The sequence below is a fragment of the Phaenicophaeus curvirostris genome, chromosome 7 (assembly GCF_032191515.1).
Source record: "Phaenicophaeus curvirostris isolate KB17595 chromosome 7, BPBGC_Pcur_1.0, whole genome shotgun sequence".
Lineage (NCBI taxonomy): Eukaryota > Metazoa > Chordata > Aves > Cuculiformes > Cuculidae > Phaenicophaeus > Phaenicophaeus curvirostris.
In genome coordinates, this window is record NC_091398.1 from 14288714 (window position 1) to 14315095 (window position 26382).

Sequence of the window (26382 nt, forward strand, 5' to 3'; positions counted from 1 at the left end):
CCAAAGATTTTGGAAGATGAAAGAAACCCTGACCCTTTCTACTGCAGGAATTAAGGTTTATGTCAGCTTTCTTCTTGCGTGTCAGCACACATATTGCTAAGTACAGTAAAAAGCTTGATTTTCAAATAGGGGAACACACATTTTCTGTCTTGAGTAAATTGCCAGAAAGCCTCTCCTGAAGTAGACAACTGATAGAAAACAGAATTGAATGAGGTCAGGCCAGCCTTGGTCTATGGAAATAAGTGGATTAATGACTGTGCAATGCAACTACTCTCGCATTTACACCACATCAGTTAGAGAATTATCTCAAAATCATTTCTGCAAGAGTAAGGGGAGATACCTAAACAAAACAGATAATGCTTTAAAAGCTTGTTTCCAAAGACTGTCCAAAACAATGGCAACAGTTCTACACTGCTTGGACTGAGGAATGCTCACTCAACCCACCACAATGGAAAAATAGTTAGACGGAGGGTGTCTGTGTTATTGTGCTACAGGATACTAGAGAAAAACACTTCACAGGAAATGGCTCTATGATAAAGAATAAAAGCTATTGACATACCTTATAATAGACAAGTTCTGGTTTCTTAATTCTTACCCGCTTCCTGAACAGATTGTCCTTCTGAAGGTTATTATGTACATGAGTTTTAACCAATACTGTTGAAACTGCCCAATATTGCTATCTATCACATATTTAAGTTATGGTACTTTTTGCTGATCTTTCTGTTACGGTGTCTACTTGGTACAGAAGTGCCTCATTTACTCCAAGATGCTGATTTTTCACAGACATAACAGCACAATAATACATCAGCACGTACCCAAATACGACACAACCTCCCCTAAGGTCTTCCAGATACATGTGAATTCTGTGGAATCCTCTTGCCCACATGCCTATTTATTTTGTTACTAGGGAGACTATGCTCTCTAGCTTTTTGTTGTTGTTCCTGTGCAGCAGGTTTCCTTCTAACATGAGGAGGGAAGGGAAGAAATACAAAAGAAACCCCAACAGCTGAAGAGTTTGTACATGCCTGCTGAGCATAAATAAACACAGAAAAATCCAGTGTAGCAGGTCAGATACATGGCTCATGGGTTGTATTTTGGTAGAGTTAGAGTCCATAAATCAAACCACTTTATCCACTCAGCTTTCATTTCAAGGTGAAGGAAAGACTTTAAAGGTAAGAAGCGCATTGAATGGGAGGTCAGGAACAGCGATGGCCAAGGACAATAAAAATTATATTTTTAGGGGCATAATTTTTGTTTCTTTTTTTTTTCCTGATGTGGCATTTGATAATTTCTTGCCTTAGCAGCACCATGACAAAATTGCTAGAACTAAGCTACATGATTTAGCAGAAATGACAGCTAGAGCATTGCCACAGAAAGGGTCTTGTGCCTGAATTATACACAGAATGAAGATTGTCCTTTAGGAGTTAAGTTTGTGGAAGGTGGGAATGAACCCTGTAATTACACTTACTTTCAATTCTTTAATCATGCTTTAAAGCTCTGGCAGGCAGATTTTTTTTTTTTCCCTGAGACAAATTATAAAACAAAGCTCTTGCATAATCTGAAGTTGGCAGACCTTTAAACAAAGAGAAGCAGGACCTGCTGTGCCAGATAACCACATGCAGACGCTCTGCAAAAAAATAAAGAGCAAAAAGCTGTTTTATTTGCTGTTGTCGGGCATCTTCATCTGAGTGACAGCGTGGCACATAAAGGGCTTTCATTTCATGGTCACACATTTACCTAGATGCTTCATGGTTTTGACAGCTTTTACATTTGTATCAGTCCCATGGACAGTTCTCAAAACAATTTAGTTCCAATTGGCTTCTAGGTCAATTTTAACATATTTTAAAGACTTAAGAACCCACCTGGAACCAAGTAAACAGCTCAGCCTGGGGTTAATTATGCTACTTTATGGAACACCTATTTTGTCTTGGCTTTAGCCTGCAGCACTCTCCCGTTCACCCTCCGCCTGCACAGCTGTCCCGGGCGGCCCTGCGGGAAGGCGCACGCTGCCCCCTAGCGCCCCCTGAGCTCCCCGGCCGGCGCAGGGAACCAGCGGGCTGCATCCCCACCGGCAACTACTGGGCTAATTAAGGAGCCCTGGAAATCCTGCGAAAGGTGAAGCAGCTTCGCTGCAAGATGTTTTCAGACCTCGGAGGAAAAGGGCTTCACATCCACACAATAGACGAGGAGCCCACGGCAGACTCGGGTCACACCGCACACCTCCCTATCATCTCCAGGGAAGTGGAGTCCTCTCTCTTGCTTCCAATTGATCTTCAATCCCTGCTCCTCCCCCAGGGACAGCAGCTTTAGCTTTTAACAAGCCACTATACAATTGGCTATTATTCACCCCTCTTATTAAAGAGGAATGCATACTATAGTTTAACTGCTAAAAAAAAAAAGTTATCTGCACTTGGCTGCAGCCCTATGCTTCTCCCTTAATAACACCACCTCCCACAGGAATTACAGGAACTTCCAAAGATACACCTTCTACCCAGAAATGCAGCAAAGCGCATTTTGATGTCTCAAGCCACGTAGAAATTGAATCTGGATTGATGGTAAATGCACACGTTCTGTTTCCTCTGCTCACACTCCTGGGTACTACAGCAGAGCATGGAAGCAACCATGAAATTCAGCATTAGCTCCTACCTTACCCATCAACCATATTTTACATCCCAGTTGGATTAACACCACCATTTTGATCCAACCACAAACAGTCCATTTCTGCAATTACATTTATTCTACATATCAAGACTTAAATCTTATTGAAAGCAGCTACATCCATTGATTGTACATAATCTTCAAAAGCCGTTATTCTCTCTTCCAGCATATCTGTCCCAACTTTATCATCTTCAACGACACACTGGATCTGCAGCTTTTTGATACCATAACCAACTGGTACTAGCTTGGCTGCAAGAAAAAAAACCCAAAACATTTAGCGCTCCTTGACTGATGAATCCCTTAAAAATGCAAATCCAGATTGAACTGACCAAAGTAATCTGCAGGAATACATAAAAAATACAATTTGTTCCATGTTAGCCTGCTTGATCAGCAACACAGCATTTATTACAAGGTGGTCACAAAGGATTTGGTTTCAGTTTTCCCACCTTTGAAATGAGTGACTCACTGCCATCAGGAACCATACAGGGAGATGTGTAACAGCAGACTTAAAGTTTTAAAGCTCTGGAACCCACTACTTGAGTTTGAACCTGCACCGATACACCTTTCTATGTCAGGATACTGAACTCCTGTAGTGTTCCAATTCCCACCCTGTTTTAGCTACCTGCATCTTCACAGATCAGCTGACAGTGAGAAGCCCACCTAGTCACACACTATCTCCCCTCTCCCTGCTTTGAAATCTTCTCCTACTTACAAGATCCCCAGACCAAGCCGTCTGCTTGAATGCTTCGAACACACTCCTCTAGTTTGGCCATGTCTGTCTCATCATCCCAAGGTTTCACATCAAGCAAGAGTGATGATTTGGCAACAACAGCTGGTTCTGGGGAAGAAAATCACCATTAAGAGCTAGGAAATTTTAAAAAACTCAAGGAGATACTTGCAAACTAACTTTACAAGAACAACTTTTCCAACTGCATCAACAAGAAACTCCCCCCAGAGCTGAGAAGCCTCTTGTACCAATATACATTTAAAAATTATTTAAGCTGTGGACATCCCAATGTTCAAGATGCAGATATGTATGTCCTTGAGAGAAAGCCTTGTAAGAAAACACAGACTAAAGAGCTAACATTGTTTGTTACAGAGGAAGTCCTTTTCAAAGGATCTGAGAAGGAGCTTCATGCCATGTAACAGTTTATTTTCCACAGAAGGAATACTGCAACTGCTACAGTTCTGAACAGTTCCAGACCAGTAGCTGTGGAGGGACTTGTAGATCACAGCCTTCTCTCTAAACTTTAAAAAAAAGTATCTCTTTTTATATAGCAGGCTCAGCCTCTGGGCAAGACAAATGAGTTTATTAAGCATGACAAACTGTTAAGGTTCCCATTTGTTATGGGAAAGGCTAAGCTCACAGTCAATTCCAGTGAAGCCATTTACTTCCATCTCATTCCAGTCAAATTTACCTACTACAGTTAGCATTTCTAGCCATCCTGTTCAAATGCATGAAAGTTAAACCACGCATAGAATATTACTAAGTTCTTGGTAGACATACTTTTGGACTTCTTTGATTCATACTGGGCCAGACGTTCCTCCCTCAGTTTCTTTGCTTCTTCACTTTCCTAGAAGAGAAATCTGAAATTACAGAAATGCTCCAAAATCCAACACTGCTAAAGCATGTCCAAATTGACTGGCATCTACTCAGGCAAAAACAAATCATCACATCAGTCAGCCGAAAGATGGTGATTTTTTTTGTTTTATTCATCATGTAACCAGTCAGAGTGTAAGTAGACAGTTCACACCAGAGCACCATTCCTTTCTAACTTGGGAGCTTCTACCTTTCCAAACCTTGCTGTTCTGCAAAGCCAACCACTTTTAAGAATTCCGAGTCATCAAGGTCACAAATTCAAGTAATGAACTAGTTAAGGCAAAAATCTGCATACTTGGTTACCTCTAAAACACCTACATAAAATACAAAAAGGTGACAAGTACCTCCTCATCATCAGATCCAAAAAGATCAATGTCATCATCATCTTTGCTATCTGTGGCTGCACCTGTTGTGTCCTCAACATCAGCAGGACCATATTTCCCCAAGGCCTTCTTCACTCCTGGCAAGCTGAAAAAAAAAACAGCAGATGCTAGGAATCTGCTCAAATGCCAATACAAATACTGCCAATTTGTCAGTGAACTTACAAGTGTGTTCATAGTGAAAATGCTGCACTAAAAAAAAAAATGCCCAATTCTGCTACTCGAGAACAGAACCTCCTCAAAAACAATCCTCAATAATCTTGACATGCTGGCTGAGACTACAGCAAATACATATTCAAAGATTGTTCATCTCAGCTGGCGTAACCCTACCCAGTATCACTGCTCCACTTAAGTACATAGATCAAAACCATTTTACTGGAATCACTTGTCTGCAATATATTCTATGCAGGAAGAATCATCAATTTCTCATTCTGCTTCCCTAAAAATATTCCCATTTGTTTAAAAACTTCATTGTGACAGAAAACATATTGTCACAAGGTAACTGACCCCATGCCTTCTGAAGTGTCAGCTAACACTTTAACCTGAGAGATATTTCCCAACAGGACATGAGGTACCAGAACCCCTAAAATGAAAATTTTCCTACAGCTCATACAGTTTTGTAGTTTTAGAATAAGCCTGCATTTCTACTGCTACTGCAAACAGCTATTACAAGACTGAAAAAAATAGCTTTAGTTTTCAGAACTGGTAGTTTCCAGGGAGCAGACTTTGTGAAGTAGCTTTATAATCCCAGATCCCTTTTGCATTACAAGAGCTTCAGAAACACAATTGTGACTGAGCCACCCAACTTTACAGGGTGTCCCTTTAAACAGGACTGAGGCACACAGAGAAGGCAGTGTAGCAGTGCTGACACTACCTATGCTGTACCTTTTTAGAGAGGCCTGCAGTCTCCATGGATGTCAATACAGCACCTTTCATGAACACTAAAATCGCTAAAAAAGAAAAAAGATAACATTTGCTTCCATGTTTTCCCTTCTTTATACCTGCTTCTGCATTGCAAGCAAACAATTTTGTTCTACCTTCCAGGAATAAAAGTGAGCAAGCCACTTTCCTTAAATACGTGGTATGCAGATGATAAGTATTTTTTAAGACTCCTGCAGTGCTTTCTAATCCATTTTGACATTGATTTCAGGGGGTCTTACTGGTAAGTAATTTCCAGCTTTCAGCACCTGCGTAAACGGCAGCAACATAACTCAAGACCTTCTTATTTCAGCAGAAATCTCAGCAGCTGGATGGAGACAGCATCAGGTTGCCTAAATTCTAAGCGAGAAGCATAGCGTGCTGACACAAGAGGTCGGCTCTGCTTCTAGAGTTGCTCCTGTTCCAGCAGCGACATAAAAAGCCACGTGGCACTAGTGAAAAAACTTTTCTTCAAACTCGAAAAAACAAACGCAACACTTTGTAAGGCAGCCCACACGTATGTATTCCAGCTTCGCAGATGAACCATACCTTGCCTTTTGCTTTTCATACGACTTTATATGATTGTACCACCGAAGAGCATGAAACAAGTCTGCAGGAGGCGGGGCACCGACAGCCTCAAAGACTGCTATATCAGCCTGAGAAGGGACGTACCTGTGAAGAATAAGCCCAAGTTAACCCAGTTCCTCGGTGCAGCAAGGTTTGAGGCAGCAGGCGTCGAGCCCGGAAGCACCCGCGCTGCTGCCGAGCCCAGCGGCGAGAACCCCGGGAAAGGCGAGAAGCCGGGCGCTCTCAGCCCCACCGCGGCGGCCCAAGAGCTCGTCTTTCTCCCCCATGAAGACGGGAAAACGCGTGCCTCGAGCTCCCCCACGCCGCTCGGCCCCCCCACCCCCCCCCCATCAGGCCTCACCACGGCCTCTACCCAGCCCAGCCCAGCCCGGCCCGGCCGCCCCAAGCCCCAGCACCCCAGGGGCCCCTCACCCCTCGATATAGCTCTTATCGGCCAGGAAATCATTGAGGACGCGGAGGCCAGCGGCGGACTTAAGGTCCCCAAAGCCCATGGCTGCAAGACCGCCACACGCCCGGCCACCGCGCAAAGAGATCCAGCGACCCCTGCGCCGCCTTTATATAGCGGAGGTATGCGGAGGTATCCGTCCGTGTCTTAGCACGCGCTTGTATCCCTCCGCAGTAATGAACCGCGAAGTAGATCCTCACGGTTCGGCTGCTCCAGCGCAGCGGACGGGACATCAGCGGTGCGGGGAAGGAGCGGAGCGATAAAAGTGACGCTAAGGATAAAGCATAGGAGGCTTTTCAGTGCTATAACTGCGGTGCAACATTTCTTGTGCCGCCCCCCCCACTTCGTCAGCCACCATCGGAAGTTGCCGAGATTGGTCGAGGATCGGAGCGGAAGGAGACGGAAATTGCTGGGGGGCAGGAGGTGTGACGGTGGCCGAGAGGGCGCCGGGAGCGCGCCGGAGATTTCCGAGCGCGGCCGGAGACTGCCGAGCGCCGCCGGAGATTGACGAACGCTGCCGGAGATTGCCGATTTCTGACGGAAATCCCCGAAGCGGCTGGTTCCGGAGATCGCCGAGCGCGCCCGTCAGGCAGCGGCCGCGGGCGCCGCCGGTCCAGTGGCGGCTCCGGGCAGCGGTGGGAAGGCCCGAGGCCGCCACCATTGAGGCCGAGGCAGGCCCCGGCGCCTCCGCCGTTCCTCCTGCGCAAGGTAACGGCGGGGCTGGGGCCGGCAGCTCTCCTTCAGCTGCCCTTGGCGGGCCGGGGCCGGCCGAGGCACCTCCAAGGTGACCCGAGCGGCGGCAGCGGCGAGGAGCGGGGGAGTGAGGGGATGGGGGGAGCTGGGGGGACGGGGAAAGCCGGAGGGATGGGGAAAGCTGGGGAGAAAGGGAGTTGAGGGAGCTGGGAGGGGACCGGGGGTTGCTGGGGAGTCGGGGAGAAAGGAGCGGGGGAGCCGGGGAGAAAGGGGGCGCACCTGCGCCCCAGGTGTCCCCTGTCTCCTTTCTTTCCTGGCGTCCCCAGCTTCACCGGTCCCCCCGGTTCCCCCCACTTCCCCCGGCCCCCCCCAGTCCCTGCTCCCCCGGCGCTGACCCCTCCTCTATGGCTGCTTTTTCTCCGTCCTCTTGCAGAGCCGGTGGTTTGAGCTAGGCTGCAGCTGTTCGTCGCTTGCGCGGACTGGTAAAAACTCGGTGCTGTGTTCTCTCTCAAAAAAGCACCATGTTTCGACTGCCCGCTGCCCGCAGGACCTTGGCTGGAGTTGCCCAGTCCCAGAGAGTGTGCGGTAAGCACCTCCAGTTTGTGCATGGTGAGAAAATCAACATGTGTGTAGTTTACTTAATGGAAGGTGTGTGCACGTATTTCGTTTGTGGCTCTGGCATTGTACGTTGTGGTGTTTTGTAGAACTGGAATTCTATCAGTACTGTAAAACTGTAAGATAAGGAGCTCAGGGTGTGACAGGTCGCATCTAGCAGTAACTGAGTCTGTTTTCCTTTTCCATGTCTCTCAGGACGTACAACGGCAACAGCAGCCACTAACCAAATAGAGGTGTTTGTGGATGGCCATCCGGTGTTGGTGAACCCAGGAACCACAGTATTGCAGGTGTGGGATGTGACATGCTGAATTTTGCTGGGACAGGCCATCTTCCTTTTTGGAACGTTGCGTTGTCTTGCAGTTCTTTAGGGGTATTTTCATTCACTGTGCTGCAATTTCACATAGCAAAAATAACTTGGGGAGTTCAGCATTTGAAAAAGAAGCATCTGCTGCAATTGCCTGATAAAAGATGCATGCATTTAAATCTTAGCTACAAAAATTTATGCAATGCAATAAGACTGATAAATTCTGGTTGAAGTTCTAGCTCTGAACTCAATGTGACCTGGTAATATTTAAGAACCTGTTAATTTTGTATCTTATTAAAGTGATTGTCTCGGGTAACCAAGGGATTGTTGTTTTGGTTATTAGTTCTTATGATGCAGAATGCTGATCCTTCACTGCTTTTATTCTTCTTGGTGCGCAGGACGTGGAACCTGGATCTCCTGGCCTGTACCCAGCATTGTTGTTTTTCAGGCCAAAATTTCAAGCAGATCTTTTTCCAGTCTAACTTCTTTTTAAGAAGACATTAAATGGGGTCAAAATGTAGTGAATTAGATCATTAAAACACATAATGATTACTTTAAAATATCTCTCTTATTCTTGGGATGCAAGTTACTGATCTATTTAGGTGTTAGAAAGCCCCTGGTAGGAGTCTTAATGTAGTATTTTCTTAAATGCTATTTTTTAATAGCTTTCTAGCTTTGCATGCATGCGATGTTTTTTTATAGAAATCTTTGGAAAAAATAGACCTTGTTAGTTTTTTTTTTACTGAATTCAGTGGTTCTTCTCGCAGGCATGGCTAGTGCTATGGCACAGATCCCATCAGCCATGGGGATTTTACGCAGGAAAGGCCCCGTTCATGTGCTGTTGTCTCTGTCCTATCTGTTTTTCAGACGTGTCATGGAAGAACGTTTCTGAGTTTGTGGTTCTGCTGAAGTTGAAGATTGACTATGTTCCAGTACCTTTGTAGATAGTATCAGTGCTGTTGAATTATCATTATTGTTTCCTTTATGTTTTTCAAATTTTCTAGGTTTTTTTTTTTAAACAGTACATGCTTTCTTTAAAAAGTTACTTTTATTGCTAATGTTCTATCAGAGAGACTCCTCTCCATTCTTGAAGGAAAGAATGAAAGAGAGTTCAGTTTTCATTTCCTCAATCAGTTACAAATTTTGGAAAAAATATACTCTGAGTTGATAACCTGACATGTTTCTGCTCGATCAGTATATGTTATTTATGGTTACTTAAGATGAAGGATTGAATGCACTGTATTCATGACCATGAGCACTGTTATTCTTTGAAAAACTCAATAATGTCTTATGACATGGAACTGACAAGTCAAACTTAGTTTTCCTTTGTTTCTTATTCTTACAGGCCTGTGAAAAGGCAGGAATTCAGATACCTCGGTTTTGTTACCATGATCGTCTCTCTGTTGCTGGAAACTGTAGGATGTGTCTTGTGGAAATAGAGAAAGCTCCCAAGGTATTGTGTATGTTTCATAGGAATTAGGCTTCAACCGCATATTTTCAGCTGATATTACACACATAATAAACTTCAGATACTGTATGAATTCAGCTGTAAGACTAGTGTTTGCTGGTTTGTTCTAGCTAAGGAGACGTTGTAGTTACTTAACAGTTTATGTTCTGATGCATTATGTGCCATTGACATCTATTACAAAGTAGCAGTTGACTTCAGGATTGGAGGCTGTCTTAAGCAGTGTTAAGACATCTACACAGATAGTTGAGGCATTCTTTTGTGCGTCAGTCTTGGATTACACATTTATATTCACCTGTAAAACTGTTCAGCTCATCTCAATTTGAATTTCATAGTTTTGTATTGCTGGAAATCTTGGGTTATCACTAAAGATGGAAGTCATGATGAACTATCTCATAACATAATTGAAGAGTAGGAGGGATTCATTTTCTGAGCAGGAGCTTTTGTTAAGCTTGGAGTAATCTTGCGAAAAATTTTATTCCAAGACTTTGTATAGACTTTCTCCAACTAAATGTCTAATAAATTATGCCTACTCTGAACTTCAGTTCTAGAGGTTTTCCAGGCCTCTGTTGAATCTCTTTGATTTGCCTTTCTTCTTGCTATTAACTACTTGAACTGGAACCCAAAAGTATAAAATTTTCAACTTTAAAAATAAATAAATTACAACTAATTAACCTTTTTATATAGCAGATAGTTAATAAGTATGGCTTCTAGAGACTTTATTGGATAGATTTTTTTTTTTAATTTGCTTTGCAGATACCTTTTTATTTCTACAATGTGTTAAATTAATTAACAGATTCCTATGTAAGAATTTGGAGGGAAGGCGAGGTTGGGGGTTGTGCTCATGTTGAGAAGAAATATGTTGTGTTCACGCTTGCTTTTTATGATGGTTGCAGCCAGTTGCTGCTTGTGCCATGCCAGTTATGAAGGGCTGGAACATACTGACGAACTCTGAGAAGTCCAGGAAAGCCAGGTATCTTTCTTCTAGCCTCCTCTAGCTGATGAGTTGTGCTATTTACTAAATGACATAAATTTTATATTGACTTTAATTCCTGAACCCAACAGAGAGGGTGTAATGGAGTTCCTGCTGGCGAATCACCCATTGGACTGTCCTATCTGTGATCAGGGTGGAGAATGCGATCTACAGGTACAACATCAATTGAATTATGTAGACTTATGTAATAATACTCGTCTTAGGTGAAATTGTGCTTTCCAGCAGCCTGGATATGTCTGTTTTCTGTTGTCTGTTCTAGGATCAATCAATGATGTTTGGCAGTGATAGGAGTAGATTTAGAGAGGGAAAACGTGCTGTGGAGGACAAGAACATTGGCCCATTAGTCAAAACAATCATGACTCGGTGTATACAGTGCACTCGATGTATCAGGTAATGACCTTTATTTTTCACTGGAGAGAGTACTGAACAGTAACATTTATATCAGTTTGTGCATGAGAAACAAACACTGAGAGGCAGTCAATTTTTTTTATTTCTTTTCTGACTGTACTTTAGAATATATTTCCAGTACAGACTGAAGTATTATTCCATTAGTATCTTTATACCATAGCTTCACGTGACTTTGATGGTACTGCACTGATAGCTGGTTTCCCAGAACTACCGGTCAGCTGTCATGCTGGAAACAGAGAGAGCTGACCCAAACATGAAAGAAATCAGAGTTCTACAGGGTGAAACTCATCACATGTTGTTAGTGCCAGAATGGGTTTTAAAACATTAAGTGATTTCTGCAGCCGTGGTTGCAAAAGCTTAGTCCTGACAGTCTCTAGTATCTAAATCTATGCTGTTCTGCAGTCCAAAGATTCAGAACCAGCTAACTTGGGCCAGATGGAAAAGAATCCAATGCCTAATTCCAGAAAACTTTTGTGTTAGGACTAGTCTTGGGCTCAAAATGTGAAATTCAGCAAGTACTGAACTGCTCTGTTTTTTTGATTTAATTCCGCCTAGTTTTTGTAGCCCCATCTAAATGAAATTCTGCAGGTGTATCGTCCTGCATGTGGTGGTGCCAACTAATGCATCTAAACAATTCTTTTCTTCTTTCAGGTGTATCAAGTTAGGCTAATGTTTTATCATAAGAAAGTTAGATAAGAATTGAAAAGCATGCTGTGTTGTTGTTGTACTTTCCAGGTTTAGTTTTCATTCTGTTTGTATCTACCAGGTTTGCTAGTGAGATTGCAGGGGTAGATGACTTGGGAACAACCGGAAGAGGAAACGATATGCAAGTTGGTACTTACGTTGAAAAAATGTTCATGTCTGAGTTATCAGGAAACATTATTGACATCTGCCCAGTTGGTGCTCTTACCTCTAAGCCATATGCCTTCACTGCGCGACCGTGGGAAACAAGGTATGTATCTTATCTCATACTGAAGATGCAGCTTTGTCTTAGAATATGTCCATCTATGAACCAAGGGTTTTCTCTGATTTTCATTCTCTGCATTTATGTTGTAGACTTTTCCATGGACTGAATCTGACAAATTCTGTTATTTGCTCACAGCTTATTCAAGAAAAGGAGGAATGTTATAGTTTGTATACTGTTCTTCCCTTAATTTAGTCTAAAACGTTTTGGAATTGTGGGTTGTGTTGATTGCTTAGTAAAGAAAAAAAATTGTATAGAGGAAAATTCAAATTCATTAGCTCAGTAATTGTTGAGAGTATTATTTAAAATATTGTGTGAATCTAAGCTCTTATACGTGTATCTAAAGTTAAACCTACAGCATTATTTTTATTGTTTTGTTTATTTTATGTTTTGCTTGCATTTGGAAAACTGTAAATAGTTTATTCTTCTAAACAGGAAGGTAGAGTCAATTGATGTTCTTGATGCAGTTGGAAGCAACATTGTAGTAAGCACGAGAACTGGAGAAGTGATGAGAATTTTGCCAAGGCTGCATGAAGACATTAATGAGGAATGGATATCTGACAAAACAAGGTGTGTGGGAGGTGTTTATACCCACTTGTGTGTTTGTACACACACTAAAGGCACACTTTGTAGAACCAGAAGTGTGGACAGCACTGACTTCTGGATTCCATTATTAATATTGTAAAGTTATAGCAAAGAATGTTTGGTAAAACAGGTTTTTAATACTATAATTGAAGATACCAAGTTTTTTAACATTTTCATCTTTTAGCCCTTTTTTTACAGTAACTTTTTTTGTATCAGATTTTCTTGAGAGTATCAGATTTCTGAGAAGGTAAAGTTAAACTTCCAGGAGAAATATTTCTAGTGTTTCTCTTTGCTATTCATTGCAAGCTGTAAGGAAACTCAGAAAATATTTAGTGTACACAATTATCTTTGTCTTTGCTCTTTAATAATATTTGTGCTGTTCACTTAGGTTTGCTTATGATGGTTTGAAACGTCAGAGACTTACTCAGCCAATGATCAAAAATGAGAAAGGACTATTTGCTTATGCCTCATGGGAGGATGTATTGACTCGTGTTGCTGGTGTGGTAAGAACAATTTCCAGTATATATGTTGCATTAAATTAATTTCTAAGGCTGGATATATTGCAATGATTAGCATGAAAACATTTATATAGAAAAGGGCTTTTTTCTTTAAGATTTGATGGGAGCATTTGACTTCTAATCTAATTTCTTCTTCTGAATATCGTTTCATGGATTATACCATCTGAAGAACTTTGTCTTACTATGATTTCATTTGGGGCAATGGGAGAGAAATTACTTTTATTAAATAGGAAACTAAAGTGTTTCTTCAGAAATTTAGGAGGAAGCAGCTTTCCTGAATTACTCTGATCTATCTTAAGATGCCTTCAAATTTATTTAAACTGTGCTATCACTGCTCTTGTTATCAAAGCTATTTATTCTGTATTACTTATATCTGAATTGTGCTTGCCTCGGTGCTTTCTCTGTGGTGATTGATTCTGCTGCTCAGATGAAGTGCTGAATGACTGCTCTGGATTTTGATTAAAAACGTTATGTGGGATGGAGTAGAATTGAATAGCTGTAATTGAACTTTCCTCAGGGATTTTTTTGCCCATGCTACAGTAGCAGGGTTTGTTATGAAAGTTATTGCTTTCCAGATAATACCTTTGAGTTGACTTTACTACCTGAGCTTGTGTTATGGGATTTTATTCTGTCGGCTCTGTAGCTTCATTAAAATAAAAGCATTCCCCAGTCTTCCTCTCTTCACCCACACCAAATGAGAACTGGCCACAGCTAAGTAATAACTCAAGTGGGAGAGACCTACATAGAATACAGAGAGCTGTTCTTTGCTTATCATGAGTTCTGAGGGAGCTGAGTTGCTACCTTGCCGCAGTCAGATGCTTGCTAATCATTTTGTGCTACTGCAGGCCAGCGGTTGTATGGCTGGCTGTAGCACATCCTAATATAACACACATTCACCTACGCCAAATGGGAATTTATTTCAGTGGTTTCTGTTGCTGATGCTTATGGTTTCTCTCTCTCTGTCCAGCTACAGGCTGTCAACGGTAAGGAAGTAGCAGCAATTGTAGGAGGACTGGTGGATGCAGAAGCACTAATAGCTCTGAAGGACTTACTGAATCGAGTAAATTCCGATACACTCTGCACTGAAGAGGTCTTCCCTACTGCTGGAGCTGGGTAAGAGTTCAGGCAAAGTTTGTCTGTAATTAGGATGTTAATAAACCTTCCAGACTGGAGATCATCTGCAGATCATCAAGATTTTGAAATGACACAGGATAGCAATTGCTGATGCATTAGCAGGTTTTGTTTGAATTTACAATATTACTTTATAGAGAGCATGGATGAATGGTGAATTGATAGTCTCTACTACAGCAGGAGTTGTACACTTTACTGTATGCTGAGGCTGCTGTAGTTTAACAGGAAGCTACTGTAAGCCAGTTACACCCTGTTCTAAGTTGGATCATTTATTCTACTTCTGTTTCTGTTGTGAAAACTATAGTACAATAATGATCTTGTAAACTCTGTAAAAGCAGATGAAGTTTTTGAAGGCTGACAATAATTGTAAATGTAGCAAATATACACATCGTAATTCCTTTAATGTTTTGCTGTCTGTGATAGTCATGAATGAGAAAAGCTCTATTTTATTTGGCTTAGTAATTCAGATTGAGAAATCTTTTCTTGCCCTGTCTCTTCCTTAGGTGAAAAAACCTTTTGAGCTTTTAGCATCTTTATCGTATCCTTTCCTTTACTGAATTCACATCCTTCTTCTTTTTCACCTCTTTGTGTTATAGCACAGATTTGCGCTCTAACTACCTTCTTAATACCAAGATTGCTGGAGTGGAGGAGGCAGATGTCCTGCTTCTGGTTGGCACCAATCCACGCTTTGAGGCACCACTTTTTAATGCTAGAATTAGAAAGAGGTTTGTATTCCTTGGTGATGAATAAGCATGCAAATCTATCTGGATTCAGTACGATGCTCAGGTGGAGCTGCAGGCAGTAAGTGGAGAGCGTTCATCCAGATGGGACTCGCTGGATTTAGTTCACCTTTTAGTAAAGGGAATGATGATAAATATGTAGTTAAAGGGGGTTTCTTCTCCCTGTATTTTATAGCTATGGTTTGTTCATTCTCACTTTGACATTTTAAGTAAGTTCATATACTTTGACGTTTATTCCTTTTTCATGTGACACACACCTCAGATTCTGTCTTATAAAAGCTTGAAGCCTATTCCTTAAAGAATTATTTTCAGCATAAGTTTGCTGCTTTTTGTATTGTTGTAACAAATGAGACTTGCTGATTTTAGAAGCAGTCATTCAAGTTTAACTTTTTTTTTTTTTGCAAGGAATTTGGCTTTCCCAGACTTTTCAACATACCTTATTAAAGTTGAGTTAGCTACGTCAGCAAGTAATGAGGTTTATAGGAGACCTGTCCTTCCTAATGCTCAGATCATTCAAAATACAAAATGGTTGAATAAAACTCTCTATTTCTTTGATTTTTATAAAATGTTTCTTGTGTTTTCAGCTGGCTTCACAATGACTTGCAAGTGGCGCTTGTTGGCTCTCCTGTGAATTTGACCTACACATATGATCATCTAGGAGAGTCCCCGCAGATACTCCAGGACATTGCTTCTGGAAAACATGCATTCTGCAAGGTACACATGGCTTAGAACTGCCACTGTTAAATTTCAGATGTATTGAATAATTGTCTCTTCAAATCTGTCTCTGTGAGGAATGCAGAAGTACCATGTTGTAATGGGGTTATCTGCTTTTAATCAAATGCAGAGTGGAGGTAATTATTAGTGTGCACCAAGTACGTGTGAACTGCTTAATACATTCAGGCGTGTAAAACTTTGCAGTGCAGGACACTCCTGTGATATTTGTGGTATAAACCAGTGTTTCAGCCACTGCTATTTCAAATTAAATGTCGGGTTATCAAGAGTATAGTCCTGTATTGATGGGATAGCGTACTGCTTATAGCAGTTTCTCCTCACTTTGTCTCTAACCAAAACAAGGACCATTTGAGAACCATGCTTTGCAAAGAAGACTTGTGTAGAAATTATTGGATTTATTACATTATCTGCATGAAGCATTGTCTTTAGAGCCCTGAGATGAATTTCTTGGTTTTGTTTTTTTTTTTTGTTACTTGCACAGGTCCTTGACCAGGCCAAAAAGCCAATGGTGGTGGTAGGTAGCGCAGCGCTGCAGCGCAGTGACGGAGCGGCTATCCATGCTGCTGTTTCCACCATTGCACAAAGTGCCAGGACAAAAAGTGGTGTTGGTTCTGATTGGAAAGTCATGAACATCCTCCACAGGTTTGCTTTAAAGCTTTTTTGGGAGCCACTTCCATTCATGCTGGGTCTACATGTTTTATCCCAATGTATATGTACAGTTTTCTTTGTGTACGCACAAGTAGCTTACCAAGGTAGAACCTGCAGGGAATATTAAAAAAATAGAAGTACAAACTAGCAGAAAAATCTTTAATAAAAATGGAGTCCTTGATCTGGCAAAGTTTTCAGGCTCTCAGTGAGATTTTATTAATCCATTAAATTTAAATGTAGAATTTAGAGTTTAAATTTGGAGGTAAAGAATACAAGAGCTTAATAACATACCACAGTGCTCAGTAGAATGCACATTAGACCAGTGTCGCTTTGTAAATGATTGCGGTCTATGTAGAGAAAGCAAAACAAAAAAAATGCCAAGAGTATTTAAGTAATGTGGTTTCTTGTAACATTGCTTTTACTATGCAGTTTATTAACTGAATAATGAAGATAAAAAGCTTCAAAGTGTTTCATTTTAGGGCTTTTGGTCTTAGTTATTCAGTTTATTGGGAAGTTACTCTTTTTAATAGTCAAGCTTCTCTTGGAACAGTTCTTCCCCACTCTTACTAAGATTCTTGTCAGTCAGATTAACAACTTGTGTAAAGGAAAAGTTATTTCAGCAAATGTAGTGACACTCAGATTTAGAGACTCAACAAAAGCTTCGTTAATGTAAAACCAGTACAGCAAGAGTAGGGCTTGGTCCTCTGAAGGAGATTTGAATATAAACTCCTTCTGCTGAAACTGAAATATTTAATATCAAAACACAGATGAGTTAGATACATTTTTTACATACGGTTTGGCAGTTTTTCATGTTGCTGACTTTCATGTTTTTGGTGCACCATTCTCTCTAGCTAAAGTGTAAAAAGCAACTTACCTTACTGGAACCCATGTATCTGACTATGTCAGACAAACATGAGTAAGACTGAAAGATCTGCACACTACAGAGAGAATTTTTTTTCTTTTATATATAATTAAGTCTGGCATTCGATTATGCAGGATTATGCAAAACTGTTTCTTGCAAAAGAAAAAGGCTGCCAGAAAACGAGAATGGTTATTCTTTTGAAAGTATTTTTGTGTGAATAAATGAATAGTGATGAAATAGTAGTCTTAAGTCTTAGATGCTTCAGAGTAACTGATGGTCCAATAACTGGTCTTTCATCTTCCATCTGAATGCCCTAACTTAAAGGCCCGCTGAGTTCAATTCATAACTGAAACGTGAACCTTGATATTCCAGATGACAAGCATGCTGCCTGTCACTAGGCCCTTACCTCGAATGTCTGCCTTTATTTTGCTATCCCTTATTGAATAGGTGAAATTCCCCATGAAAACTTCAAATGGCATCAGTTTGCATTTTGACAAAACTAACTGGATATTATGCTAAATACTCTGTCAAAATTTTCATCTGCCTTTATGCTCAGTTTCTGTCCGGTTACTGTTGGAGACCTCTTATGTCCCTCCTAAATGCTGAGTCAAAAAAAAGAACTTAGGTTTGTTCTGATGAGGAAGGGGGAATTCTGAAATACCTTGTAGTCATAATGTGTTTCTTCCTACAGGATTGCAAGCCAGGTAGCTGCTTTAGATCTGGGTTTCAAACCAGGAGTGGAAGCAATTAAGAAAAATCCTCCCAAAGTGTTGTATCTCCTGGGAGCAGATTCGGGTTGTATAACACGTCAGGATTTGCCAAAGGATTGTTTTATCATCTATCAAGGTAAATAGTAGATGTAAATCAAGAAATATTGCATCTAATAGCTGAAAAAACCCTAATCTTATAAACATATCTGAGCTTTTGATAAATTGTCTTTATTTTTTGCCATGAAATGAAGTTTGCAACACAACAGACATAGCGGTTACCTGTTTCTTAGATAAAAATGGGAAGATGTTGCTGAGTAATAAAGGAATACAAACCAGTTTGGTCTTCTGCAGCATAGCTTCAAACCTGGCAGGCAAACCAGTGTTGGTTCCTAGCTGCTCTATCATAGTGAAACAGTGTGTTATCTTAATTCACTAAGCGTCCTTGTTCCAGGAGTCTCCCAAAGCTGAGTGGCTGTGGAGCCTGAGCCACCATTTACTACTGCTTGTAGTCCATTCATTCTCCGCAAAGAATTAGGCAAGTAAAACCTTGGAGCAGTCAGCCTAATAGGCTTTATATTACCGATTAAGCAAACCATAGAAAATCCTTTTTTTTCTGGAAACACAGAAATTCTGTACTGTGTTAGTAAAGCAGTTCCTTTTATTTTAACTTATGTATGTCTTACGGTTGTACACTGGTTTCTCTTTCCATGTGTTTAGGACATCACGGGGATGTGGGTGCTCCCATGGCTGATGTTATTCTCCCAGGAGCAGCATATACAGAGAAGGCAGCCACATACGTGAATACTGAGGGTAGAGCCCAGCAGACAAGGGTAGCAGTGACACCTCCTGGGATGGCAAGGGAAGACTGGAAAATTATTAGAGCTGTCTCTGAGGTACTGTTGCTCTTATGAATTGCTTCTAATAGAAGTATGCTGAGAGGTAAAGTTCCCTTTATGTTGAAAAGTGCTTTCAGAAGAGGTGCGTTTACAGGGGAATACATGACCATAGTCTTAAGTAGTGTTTTGTATTGAATCCTTTGTTAATTCTGCGAGTTATATTGTGTTGTTTCCCTTCTGAGGACAGCACTGATATTGTAGCTGCTGTATGCTGCTGGAACATGCAAGGGGTGAACCTTTGTATGCAAATTCTAATGATCTTCATGATGTGCTCTAGGTGAGGAGGATGCTGTGTCTTGTTTTTTTCAGTAAGAAAACAGCATGAACTGAGGACAGGATCTGGTATCGTTAGATAAGGTCAGATGTGTGCTTACTAGGTGCTGGGAACAAGATGCATTGATAGTTGCATCAACTTTGATCACATTTGGTGGTAAGCTAGGGAAAGTACAAGTGACATCTGTATGGAAGGAGAAAAGTAATTCTTGTTGTTTCTTTTTTTTCTTTTTTTATAGCCAACAGGACAGCCTAGTTTTTTAATATGGGGGAGTCTTAACTGGAGGTATCTGAAGTCCAACAGAATACTGTCACTTTACTTCATTTTGTACATTATAACGTGTTTCAGGAGTGTAGATTTTTCCTGGTTTTATATTAAGTATGTTAATGGATTGGTAATCCAAACCGCTGTGTATTAAATCCCTGGCATTTCTTTCTGTAATCTCTTAGTTGGCTGGCATGACACTGCCTTATGAGAACCTTGATCAAATACGGAAGCGTCTAGAAGAAATATCTCCTAATCTAGTACGATATGATGATGTGGAAGAGGCAAACTACTTCAGCCAGGCTAATGAATTGTCAAAGGTAACCAAAACTAAAGCATCTGAGCATGATTTAATGCCATTACATAGCTTGATGCTCCTTAAAGAAAGGGACCTTCATATGTAGTACTACAAGCATTCTTTGACCTGCACTGAATGCAGAATTCTCTAAACAAATGCTTTGGTCATGATTTTGTGTCATAAAGCTGACTTTTTTTTTTTTTTTTCCTGTCACAGTTAGTGAAGAAACAGCTTCTCGCTGACCCTCTTGTTCCACCTCAGCTCACAATAAAAGACTTCTATATGACAGGTACGTATAGCACGGCCTTTCCATTCTGAAATTGGTAATACATTTTACTCAGCTTTACATTGAGAGTCTTATGAAGCATTTAAAGCTTTCCACTAAGACATGTAGGGTTTGTGTCTTTTGAAGAAACAAAGTTTTCCAGTAAAATCATTTGGAATTCGCATAAAGCACAGACTATTGGACTGTATTTTCAACTAATCAAATTTTCTTTATCCTCTGTTTGCAGTCCTGTACTAAACCTCTTTTATATCGTGTCTATGTATAATTTGGAAACCAAACAGTTGGAACACTGACATGTGTTTGGATTTTTTTTCAGATTCAATCAGTAGAGCATCCCAGACGATGGCCAAGTGTGTCAAAGCTGTTGTTGAAGGTGCTCATGCAGTAGATGAGCCTGCCAGCTGCTAAAGGCTAATCAGACTGATACCAACTCCATCCAAGTATCTGTTGCAGTTAACGCTGTGACTGATATTTTTTTCCCCAAAATCTGTTTGTTAGATCGTTGTATTTTTGTTTTCTTCATTCACTTCCTCATCAATTCAAGAGGTCCCATAATATTCTAGGAATGTTGTGTCTGAGAGAACATGCAGCATGCAACTTACTATGCCCAGAGGCAGAGTACATGATGATTGTATACAAATATATTATAACATAATGCAAGTGCATTTGATTAAAAAATAGGACAACTTTGATGTTCCATGTTCAATTATTAAGCAAAAATATTCAGTTATTATATGGTTAAGTGGAACTGACTGTATTCATTAAAATATTTGTTCCAAACAAATGTATTTAACATTCAGATAATATGCAGAATAGGTGATGATTGTATATCTCCATGGAGATCAATAATGGGATTCAGATCATTGTGTAACAAGTCTGCAAGTTTAATACAGAGAGAATGTCATTATTAATGTCTCTCTTAATGATGGTCATTATGCACAAACACTGATTGAATTCCATTTGTTACCTGCATTTGAGCTGAGAGGAATAATTACAATTTAAGTGTCCCATTCATAAAAGAGTATGAATGCAAAAATTATACTTGAAACTGACAAAATGTACTTTGAGGATATAAAAGTATATCTTAAAAGTATTAAAAATAGCTTAGTTTTAATAAGATGGCATATAAAGATCATGCATTATCATCACCTTTACGTTAACTCTTATAATATATGACTAATACTAAAAAGTGAAGAAATTAACTTTTAAAAGTAGAAATTAATGGAACAATAGACTGTTGTCATACAGGCTATTGGAATGGACAGCTCTATATTTGGGTTGTAGTCACCCGTCTTCATAATACCCAGTTAACTAGTCAGCTGCTGTATATTTTGGAGATTACCCTGCCATGTTTTCTGTGACATGTTTCAATATGGGGTTTGGCTAGTTAAATAGGATATTATCAGTGCAGCCATTTATTCAAGAAAACCTTTTCCGTGTGCTATGATTTATTGCATTGCACTGGATGCTCATTTTACCATCAAAGTGATTCAAGTGCTTACTACAAGTACTGGAGGGCCTGACCCAGGACAGCACTCAGCCTTTCAATAGTTCTTTGTGCCTCTTGACTTCTCACTGAGGTGCTTAGTCCTTTATAGGATTGGATACTTAATCTATAATTATTAATAGTAGCAATACTCGTGAGGGGACTGCCTGATGACATATCTCCTGAAGCAGTAAACGACAGCAGAAGTCACTTCTTGCCATCTTTATATACTGTCTAAGAGATGACAGACTGGCTGGTGGGAGTAAGATCCCTTCATTAAGGGGTTAATATGAAAGACTCCTACCCATTATATTTTCTTGAGTCAACATGTAGGCTCCTTCTGATGGGACCTTGAAATGATTGTTTTCATTTTTACCAATTTTTTTCTTTTGTGTACATGCATAGCTATTCTAGGTAAGCTTTTTGAATAGATTCAGGTAAGTTGTTCTCAATGGTCCGTTCATGTGCGTGGTTGATTTTTGGGAATGAGCAGGCGATTTCCAGCTATTCACATTAGGACTGAATTTTGCCTTTTTTTTGCTGGGTGGGATTATAACACGGATTCAAGACTCCTTTTGGCAGGGTGCATACACGTTATCACATTATTATTATTATTATTATTGATGTTGGCAGCACAAATCAATTAGATTATATGTGAACGTTCTGTCTTTCTGAGTATTTGTCCCCATTAAGAGATGAAGTCATAAATAGTTGAAAAAGTGTTACAATGACGAAATACTCTGCTCAACAAGAACAAAACAAACAAACAAAAAAGCCAGGATATTTACAGCATTTCATCCTGTATTTTTACCTCTACTCTTTGTTGGGCACTTCACTATTAAAAATAAAATTCTAGACTCTCTTTTTTAAAACTATTTAACACTTGGTTAAACACTATTTCAGTACTTCTCACCAGGCAAACATTTCACTGTTAAGCAAAAGTTACGCTAAAATGGTTCTGATTAAGCAGCAGTCACTGCCATGTACAGTTGGTAGACTAAACAGACAGACAGACACGCCAGGGCAGGGTCCCTGCACAGACAGACAGACAGACAGACATGCGGGGCTGGGGCAGGTTCCCCGGACAGACACACAGAGAGGCGGAAAGGGTGGGGGGGGCAGGTTCCCCGCAAAGACAGACACACAGGCAGGCTGGGGGCAGGTTCCACAGACGGACAGACAGGAAAAGACGGACAGACGGGGGGGGCAGGTTCCCCGCACAGACAGATAGACATGCATAGGCAGGTTCCCCGCACAGACAGACAGACACACAGACAGACACGTAGGGGGCAGGTTCCCCACTCAGACAGACACACAGACAGGCAGGAGGCAGGTTCCCCGCACGGACAGACACACACGCGGGGAGCAGGTTCCCCGCACGGACAGACAGATACACATGGGCAGGGTACAGGTTCCTCGCACAGACAGACAGACAGACAGGCTCGGGCAGGCTTGCAGCAGCTCCCACCCCCGCAGCCTCCGCGCCCTCAATCCAGATGAGGACCCAGCTCTAAAAGCCACCAGTTGTCTCCAATAAATCTTGTTTCCCTCTCCAGCTCTGGGGTGCCTTTGTGCTCTCCTTGCCCTTGCCTTCCTCTTCTCCACCAGAGCCAGAGTTCAGGTCTGTCTATATTTTGGCTTCTGTTACGAAGAGAAACCTTAAGGACAGCGTGTCCTCTACAGTAGCTGCTTCTTCTGCAAAGTTAGCTTTAATCCTGGTGCAAAAGCTGGGTTGTGCATGTCTAAATATCCGTGCCCATTTTGGTCTAAAAATTCCTCAACAAGGGTTTATCTAACTGTCATTGGAAGAGCAAAAGACCCAGGGCTGACATCTGCCCTTTAGCAAGTGACGGATGCTTTTTTTCTGAGCAAGAGGTCAGGGACAGCCCTTGCTCTTAAGTGTGAGGATGGCCTTTATTTGATGAAACAATCAGGTTACACAGGCGGGAAGGTCCCTGTAGTATTCAAGGGCTCGCACTGCAATAAGGAATTATTTTTTTTGTTAATTTTAGGAGGGGTACTCTGGTCACCAGTATTCTTGTGAGTGGTCATTGTTTTTAAACGCCTAGGAGCACCGGCAGGAATTTCCAGAGGAATTCCCATTCCAAAGACAGACTGTGGAACTAACCACTAGCTCTGCTGTAAAGGTTAGAAATCCTGCCTAGACTCATCAGCTTCTCAACCAAATAAAGCCTTTCTGAAATACACCTCTAGTATCCGGCTCTCAAGACAGGAAAACAATTACAATCAGTGGCGGTTCTCATACCCATTTTTCAAAGCGCACTTCACAGCACCATCTTCTGGTGACAAAAAGTTGGATTTGACTCTCAGGCTTTGAGAGAAAAGCTCTCACAATATGAGAGATAATTTTCATACAAGAAAGAGTACTTGAAGTTAAAAACTAAGCAATTCGGAATAGACAACATTGGAAAAAATCACAGAAGCCACTAAAAGTTTATCAACCTGTTACTCTTAGAAACACAGAAAGTGAGAAAATATCCTTTAAAATTTCTTAAACTCTTCATCAAGAGAGTCAGGCGTGAACCTTGTGATGCCTTTGACGACTAAAGGAAAATGCATATTGTTCCCATAATAAACTGTGAAATCTCGAAGGACGTATGCCAGCGGAGCGTTCTTCTCAGCTTGTACATGGACTCACAACGGCAAGGTGGGGGTTACAAACAAACAAAGGTATGTGGGCACCGGCCCTTTGTGACATCACTGCGGTGGATCCTGGTAACACCGTGTGGGGCAGGGGCAGAGCTGCGGGCAGAGGTCGGCGGGCAGGAGGCTCCAGGGGCTGAGCTGGGAAAAAGAGCTGAAGAAGAGCCACCGACGGGTCTTTCGCAGGAGAAGGAGAGAGCGAGGCGGCCTGGGGAACCTGGGGCTTGACGTGCGCTGCGGGCAAGTTGCTTAGCACAGTGAGCTGGGAAAGGTCCAGGACGCTGTTTGCATATGTCACACACCGTTTCTGAGCCCAGGTAACACGCTCTCCTGCCCGAGGGGACGCCGACAGCCCAACAATCCTAAGAACCCCCCAACATCCTTCTCTCTAAACTGCAGAGCAATGGATTTGATGGGTGGACTGATTGGGGGATAAGGAATTGGTTGGATGGTCGCATCCAGTAAGTAGTGGTCAACGGCTCGATGTCCAGATGGAGATCCGTGACAAGTGGGGTCCATACTGAGACCTTTGCTGTTTAATATCTTCATCAGTGATAGAGACAGAGAGATCGAGGGCACCCTGAGCAACTTTACAGATGACACCAAGCTGAGTGGTGCAGGTGTTACACCAGAAGGATGGGCTGTCGTCCCAAGGGACCTGGAGAAGCTGGAGAAGTGGGACTATGTGAACCTCATGAGGTTCAACAAGGCCAAGGGCAAGGTCCTACACCTGGGTTGGGACAATCTGTGCTTTCAGTGCAGGCTGGGGGATGATGTGACTGACAGCAGCCCTGCGGAGAAGGACTTGGGGTTGCTGGTTGATGAGAAGCTCGACATAATCAGGCAACGTGTGCTCACAGCAAAGGAGACCAACCATATCCTGGGCTGCATCAAAAGAAGCGTGGCCAGCAGGTCAAGGGAGGGGATTCTGCCCCTCTATTCCACTCTTGTGAGACCTCACCTGGAGTACTGTGTCCAGGTCTGGAATCCCCAACATAAGAAGGATATGGAACTGTTTGGACGGGTCCAGAGGAGGGCCACAAAGATGATGCAAGGACTGGAGCACCTCTGCTCTGAGGACAGGCTGAGGGAGTTGGGCTTCTTCAGTCAGGAGAAGAGACGGCTCCGGGGAGACCTTATAGTGGCCTTAGAGTACCTGACGGGGGCCTGGAGGAAAGCAGTGGAGGACTGTTTAGAAGGGCACGTAGTGATAGGAGGAGGGGGAATGGCTTTAAATTGGAAGGGGAAAGATTTTGATTGAACATTAGGAAGAAATTCTTCCCTATGAGGGAGGTGAGGCGCTGGCCCGGGTTGCCCAGGGAGGCTGCGGCTGCCCCATCCCGGGAGGTGTTCAAGGCCAGGCTGGATGGGGCTTTGGGCAGCCTGGTGTGGTGGGAGGAGTCCCTGCCCATGGCAGGGGGCTTGGAACTGGATGGGCTTTGAGGCCCCTTCCAATCAAAACCGTTGGGTATATCTTGGTTACAGACGTGGCATTCCGAGCAAACCAATCATCCTGACATGGATCAAAAAGAAAGTCTGGATCTTGGAAGATGTGACATGGCTAGAAAGAGAAAGAGATCAGCCAGCAATGCAGAAAAGACCCAGCACAACAAACTGGCTCTTGGAGGTGTCAAGAGGGCTAAAAAGAGAGCGAGATCAGCGAGTCCTGTGCCAGCGAACCGGGGCTGCAATCCATACTTTGGAAGTTGCAAGAGGCCTACAAAGAGAAGGAAATCGGCAAGTGGTGCACCAGAGAATCAGTGGAAGATACCAGATCTTGGAAGAGAGAAGAGATCTAAAAAGAGAGCGAGATCAGCAAGTGGTGCACCGGAGAGCAAGCACAAGAAATTGGATCCAGGAAGAAGCAATACAGCTAAAAAGAGAGCGAGATCAACAACTGGTGCAGTGGAGAGCAAGCGCTGCAAACTGGATCATAGCGGGACGAGTGGTCACAGAAGGGAATTGCAGGCAAGGCCCAGTCTCTATGAATATTTGCAGGAGATGTGACCCATTCTAGTGGAAGATTTCTTTTAACTTGATATTGTGGAAACATAGAGGAGATCACATATGGGTTTTATTTCTGTAAAACCATGTTTATTTAGATGTTCTAAGAACGGCTGAAAAATCTATAGAGTCAGATATGTATGACATCTGCCTGCTAGTGGGGCAGTTGTTCTGCTTACGTATTTAGCTACTGAAAAAGCTGCAGGTAATAGTTTTAACGTAAGGTCTTAGGCTGAGATGGCCTAAAGTAAA

General features: G+C 41.9%; 2 protein-coding genes and 2 non-coding genes across 4 annotated transcripts; 1 reads left to right on the forward strand and 3 right to left on the reverse strand.

The window, feature by feature from the left end:
- Window positions 1-2714: 2714 nt before the first annotated feature.
- Window positions 2715-6703, reverse strand: EEF1B2 (eukaryotic translation elongation factor 1 beta 2). The gene is made up of 6 exons (XM_069860928.1): window positions 6556-6703; window positions 6106-6228; window positions 4603-4726; window positions 4166-4232; window positions 3371-3496; window positions 2715-2907 (listed from the first exon to the last, which is right to left on the reverse strand). Exons 1-6 carry the CDS (start codon window positions 6633-6635, stop codon window positions 2753-2755), a joined length of 675 nt encoding a protein of 224 aa, XP_069717029.1. The 5' UTR covers window positions 6636-6703; the 3' UTR covers window positions 2715-2752.
- Window positions 3743-3876, reverse strand: LOC138722999 (small nucleolar RNA SNORA41). Its single transcript, XR_011337805.1, has one exon. It is a non-coding gene; the product is annotated as a small nucleolar RNA SNORA41 (small nucleolar RNA).
- On the reverse strand, window positions 4305-4386 carry LOC138722998 (small nucleolar RNA SNORD51). The gene has a single exon (XR_011337804.1). It is a non-coding gene; the product is annotated as a small nucleolar RNA SNORD51 (small nucleolar RNA).
- A 572-nt stretch (window positions 6704-7275) lies between the features above and the next one.
- Window positions 7276-20663, forward strand: NDUFS1 (NADH:ubiquinone oxidoreductase core subunit S1). The gene is made up of 19 exons (XM_069860927.1): window positions 7276-7297; window positions 7716-7867; window positions 8093-8184; window positions 9547-9654; window positions 10563-10639; window positions 10732-10813; window positions 10920-11050; window positions 11835-12020; window positions 12468-12602; window positions 13006-13120; window positions 14103-14248; window positions 14863-14991; window positions 15591-15720; window positions 16220-16380; window positions 17940-18094; window positions 18676-18851; window positions 19578-19712; window positions 19907-19979; window positions 20293-20663. Exons 2-19 carry the CDS (start codon window positions 7804-7806, stop codon window positions 20382-20384), a joined length of 2187 nt encoding a protein of 728 aa, XP_069717028.1. The 5' UTR covers window positions 7276-7297; window positions 7716-7803; the 3' UTR covers window positions 20385-20663.
- Window positions 20664-26382: the final 5719 nt, after the last annotated feature.

What these genes read in the sequence shown, in the direction of transcription:
- EEF1B2 (XM_069860928.1), bottom strand. Translation starts at nt 6,635, where the DNA reads ATGGGCTTTGGGGACCTTAAGTCCGCCGCTGGCCTCCGCGTCCTCAAT. An exon ending in TTGGATCTGATGATGAGGAG is followed by an intron (nt 4,233 to 4,602) that starts GTACTTGTCACC and finishes TTTCTCTTCTAG; the next exon opens with GAAAGTGAAGAAGCAAAGAA. An exon ending in CGGCTTGGTCTGGGGATCTT is followed by an intron (nt 2,908 to 3,370) that starts GTAAGTAGGAGA and finishes TTTTTCTTGCAG; the next exon opens with CCAAGCTAGTACCAGTTGGT.
- NDUFS1 (XM_069860927.1), top strand. Translation starts at nt 7,804, where the DNA reads ATGTTTCGACTGCCCGCTGCCCGCAGGACCTTGGCTGGAGTTGCCCAG. An exon ending in GAGAAGTCCAGGAAAGCCAG is followed by an intron (nt 10,640 to 10,731) that starts GTATCTTTCTTC and finishes TGAACCCAACAG; the next exon opens with AGAGGGTGTAATGGAGTTCC. An exon ending in TGGATATCTGACAAAACAAG is followed by an intron (nt 12,603 to 13,005) that starts GTGTGTGGGAGG and finishes CTGTTCACTTAG; the next exon opens with GTTTGCTTATGATGGTTTGA.